This window comes from Athene cunicularia (genome assembly GCF_003259725.1).
Source record: "Athene cunicularia isolate RWA chromosome 4 unlocalized genomic scaffold, athCun1 chr4_part2, whole genome shotgun sequence".
NCBI classification, from domain to species: Eukaryota; Metazoa; Chordata; class Aves; order Strigiformes; family Strigidae; genus Athene; species Athene cunicularia.
Genome location: NW_020799099.1, coordinates 26,760,053 through 26,781,160, shown reverse-complemented (window position 1 = coordinate 26,781,160; position 21,108 = coordinate 26,760,053). Strand labels below are relative to the sequence as shown.

Sequence of the window (21,108 nt, the reverse complement as noted above, 5' to 3'; positions counted from 1 at the left end):
AGTAATGGCATATAGGTGGGAGTCAAATGCCCAGCTGTTATCTAAACCATATATGACTAATGAAAAATAGAGAATAAGAGTTATTTTCTTGAAGAGTAATTCTTCAGACAGTAGCATTAAAAACTAAAAATGTGTGCACTGGTGATAGCCTGATGTGTTTTCTTCTTGCTTACAAAATACAGATGTGGTGTCAGATTATCTTCTCGGTGTTTTATTCTACCTGTATTTGGCAAGGAGACTCTTTTATATCCATTCTGTAATCTTTTAAATATGTATGCTCTTACAGTTATCAATACTTCTGTGCTTCTTTATAGCGGTGCACCTACAAATAATTCTGTTCTTTCTGAAATTAACTATAGTGCCTATAAAACTTGCACAGCACTTTCTGCTGGAAATGTTATATGCTTGCCTCTTCACTTGCACCTCCAGAACAACTCATGATTCTGGATTAATTCCTTAAATATCTAAATAGTTTTGGGTGTGGGAAGAGGCCAGAACTTTATTTCCTTAAGTGATGCCTTTTCTGTCTGAGATGACTTGGGTCACTCAAGCTAACAGTTTAATGGAAGAGGACAGAGATAAGGAGCAGTCCTTGACTTAGAGTCTGTAGTTATGTGATGTTTACTTACCGTATAGTATTGTTATTAGGAAAAAGCTGAGATAAGAACAGATGTGAAAAAAATATTATGAAAAAGACCACATTGACATTTGTTTTATCCATAAGAGAAAAAAGGATATTGCTATAGTCACTTTACCTTCTAATTGTTATATTGCAGAGCTTTTTGTTAATTTTTGAATAACTGGAATATATATTTATTTTACAAATATGGAACATACTAATAATCCTATTTAATTCAGGATAATTATTGGTCTGTGACTTAAAAAAGATTATGATATTTCAGCCCATTATAAAATAATTATTCCAACAGCTTTATGTATTTATTATAGATGGAATTTCTTTTATATGCAAGTCAGGAGTAGCTTTAATATTGATTCCAGTGCAGCCAAGACTTTACCTGTGGACGTTAGAATAAATGCTTATTGAAACACTCCAGAACAATTAGATCTTGAAGCATGTGATAACACCAGAAAGTTACCTCATCTAACATTTAACAAAAGGAATTCTTTATCTTGGCTAAAACGTGTATTTATCTAGTTTTAAAAGATACTGAGAACTGCAGGACCAAGACTGCTTTCCAAAAGAGTTTGGTCTGAAAACAGATCTCAATAGAGGTTACTTTTATTTCAAGAAGATTTACCATGCATAAAAGACCCTGTTTAATTGCCATCCTCTTCTTTGAGCAGAAGCCAGAGTACTAGGCAAAGCACTGGCAGAATACTTGAAGGTTATAAAGTATAAACTTGTAAAGTAAAAGTATAAACTCATTTTTGTTTCCTTGATACAATTTGGAATCAAAGAAGGTTTGTTAGTGGATGATTAGTCATGATTATCTTCTGCAAGACGTTAAGTCATGCAGCTGTTTGGAAACTTTATTAAATCTCTTACTAGAGTTCCATGCTCTGTTCTCCAATGATGTATTTTTTTTTTCTTCTTTTTATTTTTCCTTCATTTTTCTTCCTTTTGTCCTTCTCTGCTGGGACAACTGCCAAAACTAAGGGTTCCTGAAGACTGGTTAGAAAGCTTTTGCTTCTCTGCTCACTTCATCTGTGTGCAGTCCTTCATGTAATGTTCTTTACGTTGCTTCAGTAGAAGGACCTTTAGCCAGAAGTTAAATAGCGTATGATATTCAGTACCTAAGGTAGCAGTACAAATTTGAACTCAAAATAGTAACTGAAGAAAAAAGGAATAGGTTAAATTGTAGAATTTAAAAACAAAAACAAACAAACAAACAAAAAAAACCCAACAAAAACCAAAATCCAAATACAATCCTCTGTGCATTCATCTTGAGTTTTGTGAACTGGAATTTTTTTACATGCCTTTTCAAGTGTGTGAGGTAAGTATGTGTCAGAGGGAGGAGTAATCTAAACAAGATGTGATAGTTCTCCTGCATGTTTCTACTTTGTTACTTTACATCCGTATTTACAACTTTAAATGTTGTATTTATTATGTTTGCTAATTTACACACAAATACCTGTGTAAATTAGCAGATTTCTAGTCAGAAGTTGGATTTATTATGCTACAATAGTTGACAGGTCATATGTGTATATTATGTGTGTGTACTATGAATATGTGCAGTTCTCTCTACATTATTTCATATTAATACCTGAAGAATCATGTCAAGATTCAAAACCTAGAAGGAACTCAAAATGGCAATTCCACAGAAGGCTAGATGTGTCTTGGAGATTTAACCCAGAAAAGCCACAAACCATACCACTTAGGAAAGCTATCTTAGGAGATAGCAAGCCTTTATGAAGTTTTATTTTCTCATTACTTGAAAAGTTGATGATGAAAACAGACCCTGGGTGCTTCAAAAGCATTTTTTGTGCTATTTGAGGCACAATGATTGGGAAGAACAGAACTGCTTGTTAGGTAGGTTGAAAATTGGCTGGATGGCCAGGCTTGAAGGCTCAGCATCTAGTTGGTGGTAGGCAGTGAGTAGAGGGTGAGGAGGCTGGACAAGTTTAGTATGAAGAAGAGAAGGCTATGGGGAACTCTAGTAGCAGCCCCCAGTTGTCTGAAGAACAGTTGCAAGAGTGACCAAGTTAAACTCTTCCTGGTAGGGTCAAAGAGTGTAAAACCAAAACAAACCCAGAAAACCCATGGCTGGAAATTGCAGCTTGAGAGGTTCAGATTGGACATTAGGAAAACCATCTTACCTTGGGAGATAGTACAGCACTGGAACAGGTTATCCTGAGACACTGTGGAGTTTCCATCTGTGAGGGAGCTTGAATATTGGCTAGAAAAAGCTAACCCTCAAATGGGTGACCTGCTGTAGTGTGAGCAGGAATTGTAACCCAAGGACAAGCTGGGACTGGAAGCCTCCAGAGCTCTCTTCAAAGCAGTATTTGTATGACCTTGAGCAGCTTTGCCCTGATATTCATTTTATATATGAACAATATTGAACAGAGCTATTTGTCTTCAATTTTCTGCCAATAACAGACGATTTTCCAGATTTTCCTTTGTACCCAGCAAAAGAGTTAAATTCCATTTTGACTGTTACATTCAGATAATAGCTAAGAAGTGCCTGGAGGCAACTGAAACAGAGACAGAGGAGAGAAAGGGGTACCCCTTTATGCCTCAAGTTACTATACTTTTGAAAGTCTGGTGAAAAAGAAAGAAATGGCATGTTATGTTACATTTCAAAGAATTTCTTCTGCAAAGTCTCAATTTCTGTACATATGTGGAGTGTTGTAAAAATTATATGGGAATGTTTTCAGGAAATCCTTTCCATTACTTTAATTAAAAAAACCTGCTTCTCTTTGAAGTTCCGTGGTAATGAATAACTAGTTACTGTCATCTTCTGTTTCTGAGTTTACAGCAGAGGACTCACACATACTTGCAACATTACTGTATATCTGAAAAAGCTCTAGTATTAACTGGCAAATATTTAGAGCTGAAACTTTATGTTTGAATTCAGCTTTTTTTAAGAGCAGTGATACCCACACATGAGCTAATGCTGTTTCTGAAGGCCTAAAAGTTGATTTTCTTAATTAAGGGCTATTGAATGTATTTAACCAAATAATATGCTAACAGTGCATGATTAGCAGTACTCTCATCTTCTCCTGTTGTGAAATTAGCGTAGGTTTAGCAAAAAGTTTTAAAAATTTTACTAGTACTGTGTGACCTCTTAAGTGAATCAGCCTTTTAAGTGAATCAGTGCTGAGGCCGTTACTCCACCCATGGTGCTCCTCTCTTCCTCTGCAGCTCCTCGTCTGTCTCCTGAACTGTATGTGTTTTCTCAGAGTTTTACCCATGACCCTCACTAAAATGTAGTGATTATGATATACTAGGAAAGAGGTATTTGCTATATTTAAAAAGTGTCAGCGTTGATCTTTGTGAGATGTGTTGTGCCCATGGGGGAAGAGACCTACTTTGAAGTAGGCAGGAATGAGCTTGTCTAGTCGGTGGGTTTAATTTCAGTTTACAGTGGCATCTGCTGATCTGTTTGGCGATACCGTGATTTTTCATCTGCGTTACCACATCGGTGGAAGGGTTAGGCACTGCAGTGCTTTCAGAATGCCTGGAATCTTGTAATTTTCAGGGGTAGACTTTCTACCTTGATAGATATATAAATCTGGTGATAGCATCTTGTACCACATCAAAGACAGCTGCGGCAACTCATTCTTCAACTTCAGGCTGTGTTAAGTGTGTGCTGTCCTTTCCCAGTAAGTGTAACCATGTCATATCCCTGGTTCAGTTTAGGGATTTTTCCCATCTAGTGTGCCCTGTTTCCAGGACTTTCTCCTACAGGTCATCTCATTTGCCCATCTTCTGATGAAGCTTTTTACTGAAGATGCAAATACATTGTTTTGATCCTTGTCTGTCCCTGTTTCCCTTGTGTGGTATTGTTACCCCCTGGCTGAAATGGTGCGTTGCCTACCTCAGTCCTTGCCTGAACTGATTCTTCAGTGTTGTTCAATGCTGTCTGTACAGTAATAATTTTATCATGATCTTTTTTTTGGGGGAGGATGGGGAGGATGGTTGTTAATAGAAAGGCAGACATCACGGCAGCAATGTATATAGCCATATATATGGCTTTGGAGTTACACAGCTGACCGCAGTAAATCTGACTGAACTTGTTACTCCCTTTTAAGTGTAACTTGGACTGATTTACTCCTAAAATATCCCTAAAATCCACAAAGGATAGAGACTGTAGTCTCAGCCACATTCGGGTAGCTGTGCTCTTCACACAGTTTACTTGAAAGAAATTTTCAGAACATGCATGGACTTAGTAGAAAAAGGCTAGATTATTGAGGTACAATGGTACAATTTATGTAGAATAAATAAAAAAGAATATTGCAGCTTATCTGAAGACAAATAGCAAGCTTCATTCTCCAGTGACAGCAATTACTTGCCTTTGTAGTCATACAAAATAATTCTTTTGTAAGAGAAGAAATTCCACTGTGCAAGAGCAAATATTTGAAAAGGAGCAAGTGATGTGTGGGAGTTTGATATGTTCACGGAACACTGTTGTGTGTTAAAGTAGATATTTTTCCTTTACAAAATGAAGGAGCTGAAGGTACTGGATGGAGATGCTGCAAATTCTGTTCACTAAATTGCCACATGCATTTTCTTTCCTCTGCCCCTTTTTACTGACTTCTCATTTGATATGCCTGGACTGTTTACAGTCCTTACTTGCAGGGCTGTTGTTACCATTGTCCTGATACAAAAGAAAACGCTTTCTTAGTATGTTGTGAAATATAACATGGTTTGTAATTCTGTGTGTGCTTTTAAAGACAAAATGAACCACTGAATATAGTATTGTCAGACACCACACTTTGACATGTTTGTCTGAATTGGTGGTCCTTTGCATACTTTGGAAATAACACTCTGGTGTAATAATCTCTGGGAAAGTAATTTTTATTATTGTTGGCTCCTGTGTTTAACATGCAGCTCTCAGCTGACATACTATACATTATAGAAAAATGCTTGTGACTCAGCTAACAAGAACCCAATGAAGTGTCTAAATTAGGAATCTGGGTTTTGTGTCCTTTTTTGTGCTGCTTAAAAAATTATTATTACTGCATGCTGTCTCTTATTTGTATGCAAGACAGTCAGTCCTCTGCATCTGTGTGTGGATGCTGGCAAGACCAAACTCCATCCATTTTATATTAGCAGCAATTCCAGTTAAAAGAAAATTTACCATGTTCATACCACAAGTAGAAGGCACAGGTCTTATCAGTATAGAAGGCAAAACTCTGTCAGACTTTAAATTATATTTAAGTATAGATTAATTATTTTAAAATCGTAATGCTGTTTTTGTGGCCTTCTTTCTTGGACTACATTCATTTAGCTGTCAGCCTTTACATGTAGCTATAATAAGGTACAATTGCAGGTTATATTTTCATAGCAGGCTGAAGCATATATGTCTTGCATAGCTTCAAATGAATGTTTATCATAATGCTGGTTATAAAATGATCAGAAAAGGAAGATAAAGTATTTAACTGAAAGAAACGATTAATAGCTAAGGAGAAAAAAAAAAAAAAAAAAAAAAAAAAAAAAAAAAAAAAAAAAAAAAAAAAAGTAACAACTCTCCAGTACAAAACTACAAGATTGTTTTGTTACTAAAGTTATTAATAGGTACCTCTGAGAATTCCTGTGATTCACTGACTGAAATGTCAAACCTGATTGTATACAGACTTTTAAAAAAAAAAAAACAAAGATAGTAAAAGTCATGTGCTATAGCATAAGGAGGGTGATTTTTTTTTTCATTTGATGTGCTTGTGGAATCAACTTTTGTAGTCTCATTTTGTTACAGTGTTAAAATGTATCCAGATTAGGTCAGTTCCTGGGTTTTGCAGCTAAATACCCAATATGAACTGAGTCCAGCTGCTGAATGTGAATTCCTGTGAATACCGGGCACTTGAGAATGAAGTTTCTTGAGTTACTGTGAAGAGAGTTGTTGGGGCTCTGAAAGGCACATCTGCTGCTCACTAAAGGAGTCCTTTCCTTTTGGTAACTCCTCACAGTTATAAATTCATAACCCGAAGAGTCTTTTCAGTAGTTTCAGTGTTACTGTGTGCTTTAAAAATCAAATATAGTTGGCTTTTTTCTTTTGAATTAATTTACTGCCTCATTGTAAGACATTCATTTAATTTTACATGTATTTCGTCCAACAATGCTGTGAAGAATTTTTCAGAAACAACCTTGCTTGAAGCTCATCAGTAAAGGCCTGATTTCTTATACTTGGTGACTTTCCCAGGTTTCCCAAGCATGTCCTGGTTTCATTCCTGTATTGGGATAACTTTGTTCTGATACAGCCCTCAGGAAGGAGGCAGCCATCACTGGACTCAATAAATGTAGGGCAATCTCCATTAACAAGAGACAAATCTAAACCATCCCTTTTGTGGTAGGTGTGAGCAAACCTCTCCCTGTACTTGTGTGTGATCTCTCTGCAATCTCCAGTAATAAAGAACTGAAACCATCAGCAGGCTGCATGATGTAGTCCCTTGGGCTGCTGGGCTTATGTAAGGAGTCCAGTCTTTCATTCAGGTGTTTGCAGTCACGTTTCTCTTATTTCCACTTGAACTTCTGTTCTGCTTTCTGAGTAAAAGTTGAGACTTGAGATTTAATAACTTTTTGCCAGCAAAGTAATACTTATCACTTTTGGGTAGTTTGTACTATTTAAATTTTCTGATCAGAAATTCCCTGCAAGATGAAGAAAAGCAAACAAAACAGAGGTATCTTTATCTGTGCATACTATACAAACACTTCAGAAAAAGGAGAAAAAATGAATATTGATGCATCTCTTTTCTGTCTTTACTACAGGCGTGCAGGATCCTCAGCATGAGAAGATAATTACTGTGACTACTAATGGAAGTATTCACAGCCCCAAGTTTCCACACACGTACCCACGCAATACTGTACTAGTGTGGAGATTAGTAGCAGTAGATGAAAATGTATGGATACAGCTTACTTTTGATGAAAGATTTGGGCTTGAGGACCCAGAAGATGACATTTGCAAGTAAGTTCCTTTCCTTTAACTTACAAAAATTGAACAGAGGTGTGTGGGATGGAATAAAAGTGTTGCTTGAGTTTTGCAAAAATGTGACACCCACATGTCAATGTATTTATAAAATACATCTTTTAAAGTCTTAGTTTATTATTTTCTTTTGTAGTGTTAGAGAAGGATTTCATACTTGAAAGTTTTGGGATCCTCTCATTTTTCCTTCTGCATTCAGTGTCTGGGCCACAGATATTTTATGATACAAAAATAAGAAATAATTAATCTCTCAAGTAAAAGTTTTGACATCTGAGAAGATATTCTTGACAGAATGTTAGGGGAATGAATGTTTAATTTTTACAGAGAAAATTTAGATAAGAAAGTTACCTGAAGTTGAATTCAGGTCACAGCACCATGCAACATCTCTGTTCAAAAAAATCCCAACACCCTACTGCAGGATATTTAAATGGCCTTTAATGGTCAAGTTTTCAGCTTTCAATGAAAAACAGCACTTACAGTATTGCATTAACTGACATTCTTCAATCACATTCTCTTTTCTCGACTGCAAGTATTCTGGCTGCTCAATCACTGCACAGGTTTTTGTAGGACCTGTGGAATCTTTATTTCCTTCCTATGATTTGCAGCTGAAGATTTTGTAGCTCGAGAGGCAACATGACATAACAGGCATCAGAAGGAATGTAGTTCTGAACCGAGCCATCTGATTGATTATGTTTTGCATATTTTGTGGGGCAGCAGGGGCTGACATTATTTATATGCTTCCTGTGGGTGAGTGGAAGGGAGAGATCCTAAACTCTTGTATCCTGTATCTGCCATCACTGCAACACGTCATAAAAACCCCCTATGTGTGAATAGTGGTATGTTGTATAAACTCTTTTCAGTAAATTAAGTTACAGATAAAATACGTCATTTCCTCCTTTGATGTGTTCCTGGAGAGGTACTTCACAGAAGATTTTTCTTTCCACGTAGTTTTTTGGTTTGTTTTGTTGTTGTGTTTGGGATTTTATTTTTGAGTACCTTGTACTCACATTCAATTTGATCCTTGCTTTCAGTTTTTCTAATTAATTTAAATTCAGTTGATTTTGTATATTGTAGAACTTTTGATAGCAAATTCGAATTTCTTAGAGGCTGCTTTTGCACATAATTTGGGAGCTGAGGTTCACAGTATATGGGCAGATATCTCTTTCATAATTCTGAAAGGAGTATTTGTCAAGGCCATGTCAAATATAAATACTAAGTACTATAAACATATGTTTGCTCAGATGAGTGCACTCCCTTTGCACAATGATTCTTTTCTTTAAATGAAAACTTAGCTTGCTTTTTCTTTTCTTTGCATATGGCAGAGTGAAGTGGCAAGTGAAAGAAAATCCAGGTAGGGTGACTCATTCGTCCACTTGCAAAGAAAAAAGTAAGATAAGTTAAAATATTTTTAATATTATAACTAGAATAGTATTTTAATGGGAGTACATTTATTTTAAGTAAACAATGTGCTGAATATAAAAGTACTGCTCCCTCATAATCTTCATTCAGTCGTAACCTCATCAGGCTTGTATTTGTGCAGGGATACCAGGAAGTTGTATGAATGCACTTCCTGATAGATGCAGTTTTGAGGACACATTGGGCTTTTTGGCTTGAAAGATATGACTCGTTGAAAAAGAGAGTTATATGGTTGTTTTTAAGCAAAAGAAAAAAAACATAGCTAGGGTTCCTATGACATTTAAATTCCATAACAAAGTAAAGAAAGTATACATTGTTTGATGTGAAGGGAGTATAAATAATTGACAAGTTGAGGAATTAGTTAAACTATCTCTGTTTTAGTAATGTAAAACAATTCTACACAGCCCAAGTAAGTTACCAGTTATTAGAGTAATATCTCTTTATAAGTAATGTCTTGCATTTCTTATCTCTCATTGTTCCTAATAAAATTATTTCATTTTCTTTCCACTACCTTCTGTAGAAAAGCTAAAGATTGTAATTGACTGCATCCCATACTCCTTATTATTCCACTGTGCTTCTGCCATCTTGAAACACACACATCAGTATTGTTGCTGTAGAATACTTGACAGTTTTTTCAAAGGCAAGTTTATATGACAAAGGACAGAACAAAATATGACATGAAATTTTAACTTTATACCTTACAGTGACCTGATCCTTTAGTTTTGACCTATGGCTGAAACTAGTAAAAACTGCAGCCTGGTAACATTAGACATTCTATGCAACAGCCTACACTTCATACCAGGATATCTTTCTCTCCTCTCTAGTGTATGGGAGGACCTTGTGAATTACCTGCTGTGGTCATTGTCACAGTTTTCAGTTCCTCTACCTGCTTCTTAAGCTGCATATTCTGTGCAATAACAGAGATTTTTCTAACATCGCTATAGGCTGTAATGCCCTGTAGTATCAGCTCACTGGGCTAATGAGAGAATACAGTGGAGTATATTATCTTAGGATAATTAGCAGCTTTTAAATCCCACAGTAATCCAAATATTGCTCACACATTGGAAAAAATGAAACAAAAACTTATCCAGGTATATAACGTAGTTCTATAACAGGAAAACAATGGAAGTGGTAAGAAATGTCCTTGTATCCTGAAGTTATGGCAAGTTTTTGCCCGAATCCGGCTGACCTGACCTCCACACTTGGATTTCTCCAAAGTCAGTTCTGACATTTCAAGCTATTCTGTGATGTCTTTTCATTCAGAAGGAATATCACATTTTACAGATACAATTAAGCTACCAGTCTAGTCTCCACTTAAAATACTTGTACATTTAAATTTAAATACTTTTAAATACTTTTACAGCCTTACCTGGAACAGCATTAAAATGCATAGTCCTAGTAGTTGTGCTAATTCTTACCAGTCTTAAGAATGATTGTTGTGTTCTGTATGTTTTGGAAACAAAGTTTAAATTATAGGTTTTTAGAATAAACTTCTGATATTTTGCCTGCATTCCTCTAGGTGTTTTTGTCCGGGTTGTACAATTGTGATATGTTCAAAATTTATGCAGTTCACCTCTGCATTGCTTAAAATACAGCTAATGATTTTTTTTAACAATAGTTCTACTTCATCTGTGCTGCATCCTTTCTATGGTCAAAATGTTAAGAATCCTACTGTGTCCTTTCCAAAGTGAACACAAACTCCAGTTTATGTGGAAATTAGATCCATGCACGTATTCAGAAGAGATTTAGGTTATTTGCTTGATAATATGGATATGCAAATCTCTGCAATATTGCAGGAATTTCACTCTCGTACACTTTGTTTAATTTGTGACTTGAAAAAGAAAAAGGTTACAAACACAAAGATTGCCCCAGCAAACCAAACAAACTAAAAAGGAGAAGGATGCAGTCTCCTGGCTGTTTTATGTAGAACTGTTCAGATGATAGAACTGACAGTGAATTTTCCTTACATAAAGGAGTTTCTATCTAACAGAGGCATAGTGGATTTACATTCTGTATGTCCACCCTTTCTGATGAAGGAAAGAAGCAGCTTTTCTTCTGCTGATATGATAGCTGGTATGACAGGTCATTATTTTCATGATGCTAACCCCTCAATGCTGTTTTAGTCATGAAGCCGTTAGACTTCAGCTCCTGACAGCTCCTATCATCAGGGAGATGCCATAACTCTTCTTGACCTAGAGAGACTGATTTTTGCTCAGTTCTTGCTTGTTGTCCAAATTCGTTGCTTTCTGTCCCTGAGAACATGCAGTGATAAGAGCTCTGTGATGAACTCTGTGACATGACCTAGACTTAGCTTTTGTCCAGGAAGAACGTGGATGCTACAGCTGCCTTTAGAAGGCAGTCGGATGTTGTGGGTAGGTTGTACATTGGAGCATTACAATGTAAGGCTGCAACAGGAAAATAACCCAAACACACCTCACCCCCCCACACCCCAACCCCTTTTTTACATTAGTAGCATGTGTCAAACTCACTCTTTCCCTGTGCACAGAATGGCTCAGGTTCATCTTAGTGGTGGTTGCAGCTGGTCTTTTTAATCATCAGATGTTTACAGATTGTTTGACTTTTATTATATATAATAAAACACAGAAATGTGTCACAAATCCAAAGTGCAATTACTGTAGATAGGATGATAAGGATAAAATACATGAGTAAAAGAATGTGGAACCAAACAATAATTGAATAATAGATGCCATTTGACTATCATCTTCATATTATGATAGCTATACTCATTTCCAACTCTCTTCAGTCCTCTAATAATGTAAAATATGAACTATGGTCTGGTTGGGGGGGTGGGTGTGGGTGTGGAGGGGCTTTTAGCAGATGCATACGTTCATGTAGTTGTAGAAGTGAAGCATTTATCTATAATGTTTTGAAAGAATTCCCAAAGCTTGTCTAGTTAATATGTGCAATATGTAGAATTTTTGCCTGAAGAAAATTGGTTAAGCTCAAGGCAGCGGTCAGTGCTAACATGGGGTAAAATCTATGTGAGTAGTGACTTTTTTTTCCTCTTCACATTAAATTAAATACTTAACTCTTAATATCAGAAATGTTCTTCCTCTGAGGATTCTTAGGATGATGCGTCATGATACAAAGCCACATGCATTAAATTTACTACCTGCTTTTTCCCTAATGTTACTATAAACTATGTGATTTCACTTCAGATCTGTTGTGACTGAACTGTGCCCAAGCTATTCCCTTCCATTCAGGAAACAATAAGGTTCTGCGGTAGAAACTGTAGTCCAACCGGCTTTAACAATCATGCGTTGCTAATGAATGTATTATTAGGAAATTGTTGACAAGGGCTAAAAAATTAGAAGATTTGGTTCAGTCTCACAAGACTAAAACAAATGTATTAAGAGGAAACTTACAGGCACTGTCTTTAGTCAATGGCTATGAAGAAGGAAAATATTTGCTTAGGTATCTTTTTTTTTTTTTTTTTTTAACATAAATTGTGTCAAATGCATACCATGGAGTGATAAGTTATGGTAAACACAATAAAAAGGCTAATTTTGTTATATAATTTTCTAAAGAGACCTTTCTCTGTAATATAAGACATAATGAGTAACTTACAATATGTAGAGTTCCTTTCTTGTAATTACTACAAATCTGTACATCTAGCATGTGGAGTAAGATACAGATGCATAACTGCAACCCCTGAGTGCTTCAGTAAAAAAGAGGATAAATGCTTTGCTTCTGTTTGGCCCCTTGGCATGGAAGCACCGTACAGCATCAACAGCGCATATGCATGAAAGAATAATGTCAGTATGTTTTTCTTTTAAAAAAGATTAAATTCCAACCCACACCCTGCCCCACAGAGAAAATAATAAATTTTTTTGTTTTGCCTCGAGTATATTATAAAGGCAATATTGATGTATGTGTGAAGAACATACTAATATCAAACATAGATTCAGAAAAAAAAAAAAAAAACTTCACATAAAGTAAGAATTAATTCTGGGGCTTTTGAGGGCAGTGAGTTCCTTATCAAGGTCTAGTTCCTAAGAAAATTTTTTTTCTGGACAACTGATGGGCTGTCCTTACTGCAAGACAGTCTTAAATGCTTCTTGTGGACTGTGCTTACAGAGGGTGAAGTTATCTCCTGGGTAAGTACAAAGTTCAAGTTGGCTTTGAATAACTGGACAAAGACCTTTACATGAACTCTGTATTTAAAGAGGAACTGGTGCAGACAGTGTTCATGGCGACTCATGTCGCTAAGTAGCTGGGCTGCTGGCATTCGTGCTCCTACCACCACCCCCACCACACCTTCCCTTTTGAAGATGCAGGGGGTTGCTGCTGCCACCTCATTTGAAAATTCAGAAAACAGTGAGGAGTCCCCAGAATTTCTATGGCTTCAAATTGGAAAAAAAAATGCACCAAAGCCCACAGACTCTGAGAGCAGAAATTAAGTTATAGTGAAGACCAGTCCTTAAAGATCTTTTCTTACAGCTGTTGCTTTAGAATTTCAGTGTGTTTCATTTAGGCCACCTGTTTTTTATGAGATGTTGCACATATAGGTGGGCTGGCCTCTGTTTAGGTGACTTTACATGTCAGTGATACTTAAAGGACTCTTTCTTCATTGGCTAGAACTTCTTCAGCAAAAGTGAAATCATACTGAAGTTAAATTTTATTATACGTCTGTTCTGCAAGTTAGATCCATTTGGATAGGATTAAATTCATTAGTATATGGAATTATAAAAGCATATGAACTCTCATTCCTCAGTACACAATTTCTTTTTTACTGCTTTTTTTTTTCCCTCAACACATAAATTACTTGTTAATCATTTTTATTTAGAGTCTGAAAGGGGATCTTATAATTTAAATGGCTGGGATGAGTTCTAGCATTCAAATGCCTTAGACTGATTGAAATACTGATAGGAAAGAATTATTATGAAATAGCTAAATTAAGGTGAAGTCCTTAGTAGGAATATTGATTAGTGATGGCAGGAAGGTAAGCATTTTAGGGGCAGTGTGTAGAAAATGCCATAGAACTTATGTTAAGGCAGCTGATGGAGTAATTTCTTCTGGTGTTCGTGGGGTTGGTTTTGTTGGTTTTGATTTTCAGTTGCTGAATCCATTTGCAAGTCAACTAGTGATACCAGTTCAAGAGAGGTTTAAATATGGAAGTGGATTTAAATGGAGTGGGGAATGAAGATCAAAATTTTTAAGAAGTTAGATTAATTTAGGACCAGACTCCTTTGGTTATCTAAAAATTGTTCTTTTACATATAAAGAAAAATGACAAGATGTTATTTCTTTCATGTGAGTTCAGTTGTAACAATATTATTCCAGTTTAATGAATGCAGGAAAGTCCAGTAAACTCATACATCCTGCTTCCTTATGTTTCGAGGAAAAAAAAAAAGTAGTTTTTTGCATCAAAATAAATATCTGGATTTGTGCCTTTTCAATTCTGATTTCATTGAAAAAAAGAGGTTCCTTGTATTTTCTTTTTTTCATTATTATTTCATTTTTAAAGAAAGCTCTTTCTTTTCAACTTTCCATGAGTCCAGAAAAAAATTGATTCTTTGACTACCAGACGACTGGAACACTAATTAATCTCTCAGCAGATCCCATTCTGCTGGTTTAGCTACTGTCCATAGTTCACGCTGTGGCAGAGGTGTGTACTGTATCCAGAAGTATACACATTCCTTTGGGTTCTCTATGGCTTATTAGAAGTTGCATTCTCATGTTAGCAGTTTTGTACATGTGACAAAACAGATATCGCAGGCAGTAAAAGAAGATTAAAAATTAGGAAACCAAAATGCAGTATGGTTATAACTAAGACTGCTCTGTTAACATACACTTAAGCTTCAAAAAGAGTAAACTCAGTTTTGCAGAAAGTGTATATAGATGCAAAATTGTACTCTAAGCAAATCAGAGTGAACCATAAGGAAAGGGAAGAGAAGGAGTTGCTGCTCTGAGTGGAATGGGAGGACAGCCTAGCCTACACGATGTGATCAGAAAAACATGCTGCACAAATTAAGGGGTTACCGGTGCATTCTTGCCTACCTCCTTTTTCCTCCTTTATAGTAAATCCAGCATTCATTTTTAGTATCCGCTGTTGCTGAAGGACACTATAATGGATATTATTTGGCAAGTAATTTAATATCTATTTACACAGCCCAGATGAGTGTTAGGAGAGTGATTGCTGATGAGTGGGCAGATGACATAATCCCTTACTCCTTTTTCACACCAGAGGCTATACTCATTGACTTAAAAAATATTTTAGGCTCCTTAAAATTCCTTCCTAGTCCTCCCAGTCTCAAGCAAGCTCTTTGAATAAAGTAAACTATGTCCACGGTATCAAAATATTTTTGTAAACGGTCCTAATCCTAATTTATTGCTTCTAAAATTGTTTCATGTTACTGTAGTTGGCTGTGTTTCCAATGGTGTAGACTGAAGTTATTTTCTTTGAAAATGAGTGTGGTACTGCTGGATCTTTCTTCTGTCTCAGGTACTCTGGGAACAGTTGTTATCAATGAAGTTCCTCTGCTCCCAGCCCACCACTTATTAAAAGATAGAAGTAAATGCCTGCTATAAGGGGGCACAAAAACATACCATGTGCCAACACCACCTGAGCTCAGGAGTATAGACAGGCCCTGTAGCCACCTGCAGTTTCTGGTGTGTCTCTTTTAAGTCCTAATGTCAAGAGAAATGCAAGCTGCAAAGGCAGGCCCAGCAACATAATCTAAAGTTACCCTGTGTAGTGTCTAAATATTCCAGTTTATACATGCCATGCACTCCTCCCTGATGTTTTCTTGTTACTGAAAGTCTAAATACAGTTAAGCCCATAGGATCACTGTCAGGTTTATAAGCAGCTTTCTCCTTTTTAATCAGCAGGGATAGCAGACATACCAACTGTCCTATTCCTAGATGGACAGTTGTGTTTCTTCACCTGTTACACAGCTTTTCTTTTTTCTCTTCCTCTCCTTCTCCTCTTCCTTTCTTCTCTCCCTCTCTAGCCCTAGATGCTGTGGTTGCTTCTTTATGTGTATCATCAGACTTTTAACAATGTATGTTGCTCACATGAAATTGTAGTAGCTTTGCTAGCAAATATTGTCAGACCAATCAGTAACACTTTGTTCTTGCACTTGGTGCTGCTCTGTTAGGATGAAGTAGACATGAAATGTAAAGCAACTTACATTAATCTGTTCTCATCCAATCATCAAGGTATCTGAGAAAATGTATATGCATAAGAAACTCCAAAAAGGAAGATTACTTATTCTGAAATGTTTCATAGTCCTGTGGGAGTGTCCTAGGGGGTTTGTAAGACAAAATAAATAGATCTTTTTCTTTTTTGACAGTCACATGAGAAGGGGGAGACCAGTAAACTAGCAGCAATTATGAAGTACTGCTCCAGACTAGCTTTATATGCTTATATGCTGTGACTGGATTAAAAATAGGTTTGCATAATTTGATGATAGTGTATTTATAACTAGGTAAACTGAAGTGAGAGGAAACACCTTACACTCTTTAGGTGAAAACTAATCTCCTGCTAGGGTTGAGAACACGTTGTTTCTGCCTCATGTGGTGTTACGTGACTGCTCGGTTACGTTAAAGGGATTTTTCACTCTCTGTTCAAGTAGCAATTACTAGCCTGTCCTGAAGCAGGATATTGGACTTCATGACAGATGGTCTGTCCTGGATTGGTAAATCCTGTAGCAGCCAAGAGACCAGATGTTATTGTGTCACTGAACTAAAGAAATAAAGGTGTTTTCATTTAAATAAACATAGATAGGAGCCCAAATCTCCATTGAGGTAGGCAGGAGAGAGGGGAAAGGAATAGGAAAAATGACCAGGTGTGTAATGATGCTATATCATCAGATGGTGCTTCAGCGGAAGGAGTGCTGCCTGCACTGCCCTGGGTGAATCTTCACATGCTGAAAATGCTCCTTAAGAATTTCTTGTGTGTTTGTTTTCCAAAATATGCCTTTGAATGTTACTAGGAAATTGCTTAGCCAGTAGTTTTCACATTGTTGACTGGAGCCATTGCTACATTCCAGGATATAAGGAATGCACATAAAAAAAAAGAATTACCGTTTAGGATACTAGAATAAATATTTAAAATGCTGATTGAAAAACAGTGGTAAACGTGATTATGGATTCACAGAAGCTGGAACAGATACGTTGACCACTGTGAGCAGTGTGAGTAGAAGCAGAAATTTTCTAGTAGATTAGAAAGAATACTTTACAACCTTGGCTGTTGATGTGAACTCTGAGCTTCAATATTTTTTTTTGTTTTCTACAAAATATTGATCTGTACAGTAGGAACATATGATTTATTATGATCACTGTAATTCCCAGGGTAAAATATACCAGACTTTACAGAGAAGTACTGGGGAAAAGTTGGTAAGGCATTTCATTCTCCAAAATCTGGAGAGTGTAGTACTGCATGAGTAGGATACTTACTGAGCTGGTACATTGTCTGGGGGCAGTGGGCCATCTCTGATGGGAAATATGCTTTGAAGAGTATAGTGTCCAGTGCAGCAGGACCTTGAACTGTGATAACCTTTTCCACATTGTGTTGCACTGTAAGTACATAATAATAATAATAATAATAAAGTGTATGGTTATTCCTTTTCAGGGGCAGGAGAAGGATGACAAAGAATAGGAGTACTAGTGTGCAGCACTATAAGAACATTATTCCTACCATTTTTGTTATATGCATTATTATTTCAATTCATAAGTTGCGCAGGATACTAAAGAAATCTGTGGTCCATACATGCAGTCAGTAGCAGAAAGCAGACAGATTGAAGGTGAAACAGGACATGAAGATGTTTCATGTAGATGTTATCTATTTCCTAGTCCTTGAAAAAATAATAACCTTTCCAAGTGACTTCTTAATTTTGTGGAAAATCTTTTTTACTCACTATATTTTATATAGCTACAGGAGAATATGTAGTCAAATAGGAAAAAGGTAAGCATAGCATAGTAACCCTAGGTGATGGAAACTCACAGGAGTTTTCCAAACTGCCTGTGGAACTTCCTTTGCATTTTAAGATGAAGGCCAAGGTAAGTAAATGGACTGGAGCATCATTTGCAAGCTGATTCACATGTTAGTAAGTTTTTCCATCTTTCCAGTATTCCCAAATTCATCTTAGTATTTGATTAATAGTAATGTTGGTATGAAATTTGATTCACTTTTTTGGTTTGTATCTCTGTTCTACTCATAATGTGTCAATTTTAGACCAAATTTAAAGAGAGCTAAACACATTTCTTATCCTGATTGACATTAGGAATACCTGCCATTCTTTGATCTAAAGAAGATAAGTATGGGTGGCTTCTAAGAAATTTGGCAATGGCCTTTTAAAAGGAGGAGTTTGGGAAACCATCTTCTACCCTTCTTACCTCTACTTTTGACCTGCAGGATTATAATGTCTCTTTCTATAAAATTCTTATTCAAGTGCTTGAAATAAGGTATCAACAGAAGTTATAGCAATATAAATTAGTTTGTAACACAGATTGAACAGGACTGAATTCTGTGGTTGCTGTATTCCTGAAAATACTTATTTATATGCTTTATCCATATCAGTAGTTTAACATATGCTTACAGGGTTGCTGTCCGAATATAGAATTGTTTTGTTTTAGAGCCTGAAGTACATTTACTGATGTATCTAGTTTACAATTTCTCATTCTTGTGGAAAAGTTAGTGCCCCTTCCTTCCCACAAGGCAGAAGTTACTTTCAGAGACTATAGGATATTCATGTGCTTAAGATGAGGATACGTAAGTACTTACCAGTGCACCCAGATACCAGTCATGATGTTTTATTTCCTGGAGGTGTTTGTGTACCGATTTACTAGTCATCAAGGAAAGGATATGTTTTCAGCAATACTCGTTTATCAATAGACACTGAAGTAAACTTGTGATAGAAAGGAGTGTTTTGGGGAGGAGGGTGAAGAGATACATTTCTTTGGATTTCTTACTTTTGCATGCAGTGCTTTGACTCTAGTTCACCAGGTGACAAAAGCTACTATGCAAAATGTGTATGTCTCAGCTTCACATGGTGCCTCAACTTTTCAGCAGATCCACAGAAAATGGAAATATGTTTTCTGGTAGACTGGAGAGTGGTAATGCAACAGTTAATTTCTCCAAATCACAACCAGCGCATCCTTTTCATGAAAAGTGTTCAAATCTTTGAAGAGTAGAATTTGGGGGTTTGAACTCTGTCTTGTTTTTCCCTCTCACTTAGTGTTGTAAATGTGTATTTATGATCAAAGTGGCTTACAGTGAATGAAGGGGAAGAAAACTGAAATCTAAGGATTAAACTTTTTTTTTTTTTTTTCGTGTATCCTAAATAACAAGGTACAAGTACAGAGAAAGTTGTGTGGTTGTGTTAGAAGCCTCAGGCTGTTACTAATCAGTATGAGGAGAGATTAAATAGAGAGAACCATGGCAACCATCTAACATTTGTGAATGAATCTGTGTTTCCATAAGGCAGTTCCTAATGTACAGTACTACATATTCTAAAATAGATGCATTCAGAGTAGGTTGGCACAAAGACTACAATCCATATTTGGTGAATGGCAGTTAAAAATGTTCTCTGTTTATACCTTGAATATCTTTATTTCATAGAAAATGTAGACCTGACAGGATACTTGGGAATTTTATGCTCCATTGGGTCTATTGGCTTGAAATGATGTCTCTTGTTGGAAGTGATGTTTGTGTATAATTAAGCATCATTTTCTGAGTACAAAAAACTGACCTCATCAGTTTTTTATTCATATTATATCTGGGTGTGCTGTTTCTTGTGTGTAGGATCAGTAGATACAGGTACTACTATGGAATTTTTTTTCATGTCAATTCATTGCTTTTCCATCATCTTTTCTATCTCTCTTTTTTTTTTTTTTTTTTTAACATAAATTGTGTCAAATGCATACCATGGAGTGATAAGTTATGGTAAACACAATAAAAAGGCTAATTTTGTTATATAATTTTCTAAAGAGACCTTTCTCTGTAATATAAGACATAATGAGTAACTTACAATATGTAGAGTTCCTTTCTTGTAATTACTACAAATCTGTACATCTAGCATGTGGAGTAAGATACAGATGCATAACTGCAACCCCTGAGTGCTTCAGTAAAAAAGAGGATAAATGCTTTGCTTCTGTTTGGCCCCTTGGCATGGAAGCACCGTACAGCATCAACAGCGCATATGCATGAAAGAATAATGTCAGTATGTTTTTCTTTTAAAAAAGATTAAATTCCAACCCACACCCTGCCCCACAGAGAAAATAATAAATTTTTTTGTTTTGCCTCGAGTATATTATAAAGGCAATATTGATGTATGTGTGAAGAACATACTAATATCAAACATAGATTCAGGAAAAAAAAAAAAAAACTTCACATAAAGTAAGAATTAATTCTGGGGCTTTTGAGGGCAGTGAGTTCCTTATCAAGGTCTAGTTCCTAAGAAAATTTTTTTTCTGGACAACTGATGGGCTGTCCTTACTGCAAGACAGTCTTAAATGCTTCTTGTGGACTGTGCTTACAGAGGGTGAAGTTATCTCCTGGGTAAGTACAAAGTTCAAGTTGGCTTTGAATAACTGGACAAAGACCTTTACATGAACTCTGTATTTAAAGAGGAACTGGTGCAGACAGTGTTCATGGCGACTCATGTCGCTAAGTAGCTGGGCTGCTGGCATTCGTGCTCCTACCACCACCCCCACCACACCTTCCCTTTTGAAGATGCAGGGGGTTGCTGCTGCCACCTCATTTGAAAATTCAGAAAACAGTGAGGAGTCCCCAGAATTTCTATGGCTTCAAATTGGAAAAAAAAATGCACCAAAGCCCACAGACTCTGAGAGCAGAAATTAAGTTATAGTGAAGACCAGTCCTTAAAGATCTTTTCTTACAGCTGTTGCTTTAGAATTTCAGTGTGTTTCATTTAGGCCACCTGTTTTTTATGAGATGTTGCACATATAGGTGGGCTGGCCTCTGTTTAGGTGACTTTACATGTCAGTGATACTTAAAGGACTCTTTCTTCATTGGCTAGAACTTCTTCAGCAAAAGTGAAATCATACTGAAGTTAAATTTTATTATACGTCTGTTCTGCAAGTTAGATCCATTTGGATAGGAT

The 21,108-nt window shown here is 36.3% G+C and overlaps 1 protein-coding gene across 1 annotated transcript in view; it reads left to right on the top strand.

The window, feature by feature from the left end:
• Positions 1–7,277: 7,277 nt before the first annotated feature.
• Positions 7,278–21,108, top strand: part of PDGFC (platelet derived growth factor C) — a 55,794-nt gene continuing 41,963 nt past the window's right edge. The window contains exons 1-2 of the mRNA XM_026847956.1: positions 7,278–7,302; positions 7,391–7,586. Of these exons, the coding sequence (XP_026703757.1) occupies positions 7,278–7,302; positions 7,391–7,586 (221 nt within the window). The remainder of the gene's footprint in view (positions 7,303–7,390; positions 7,587–21,108) is intronic.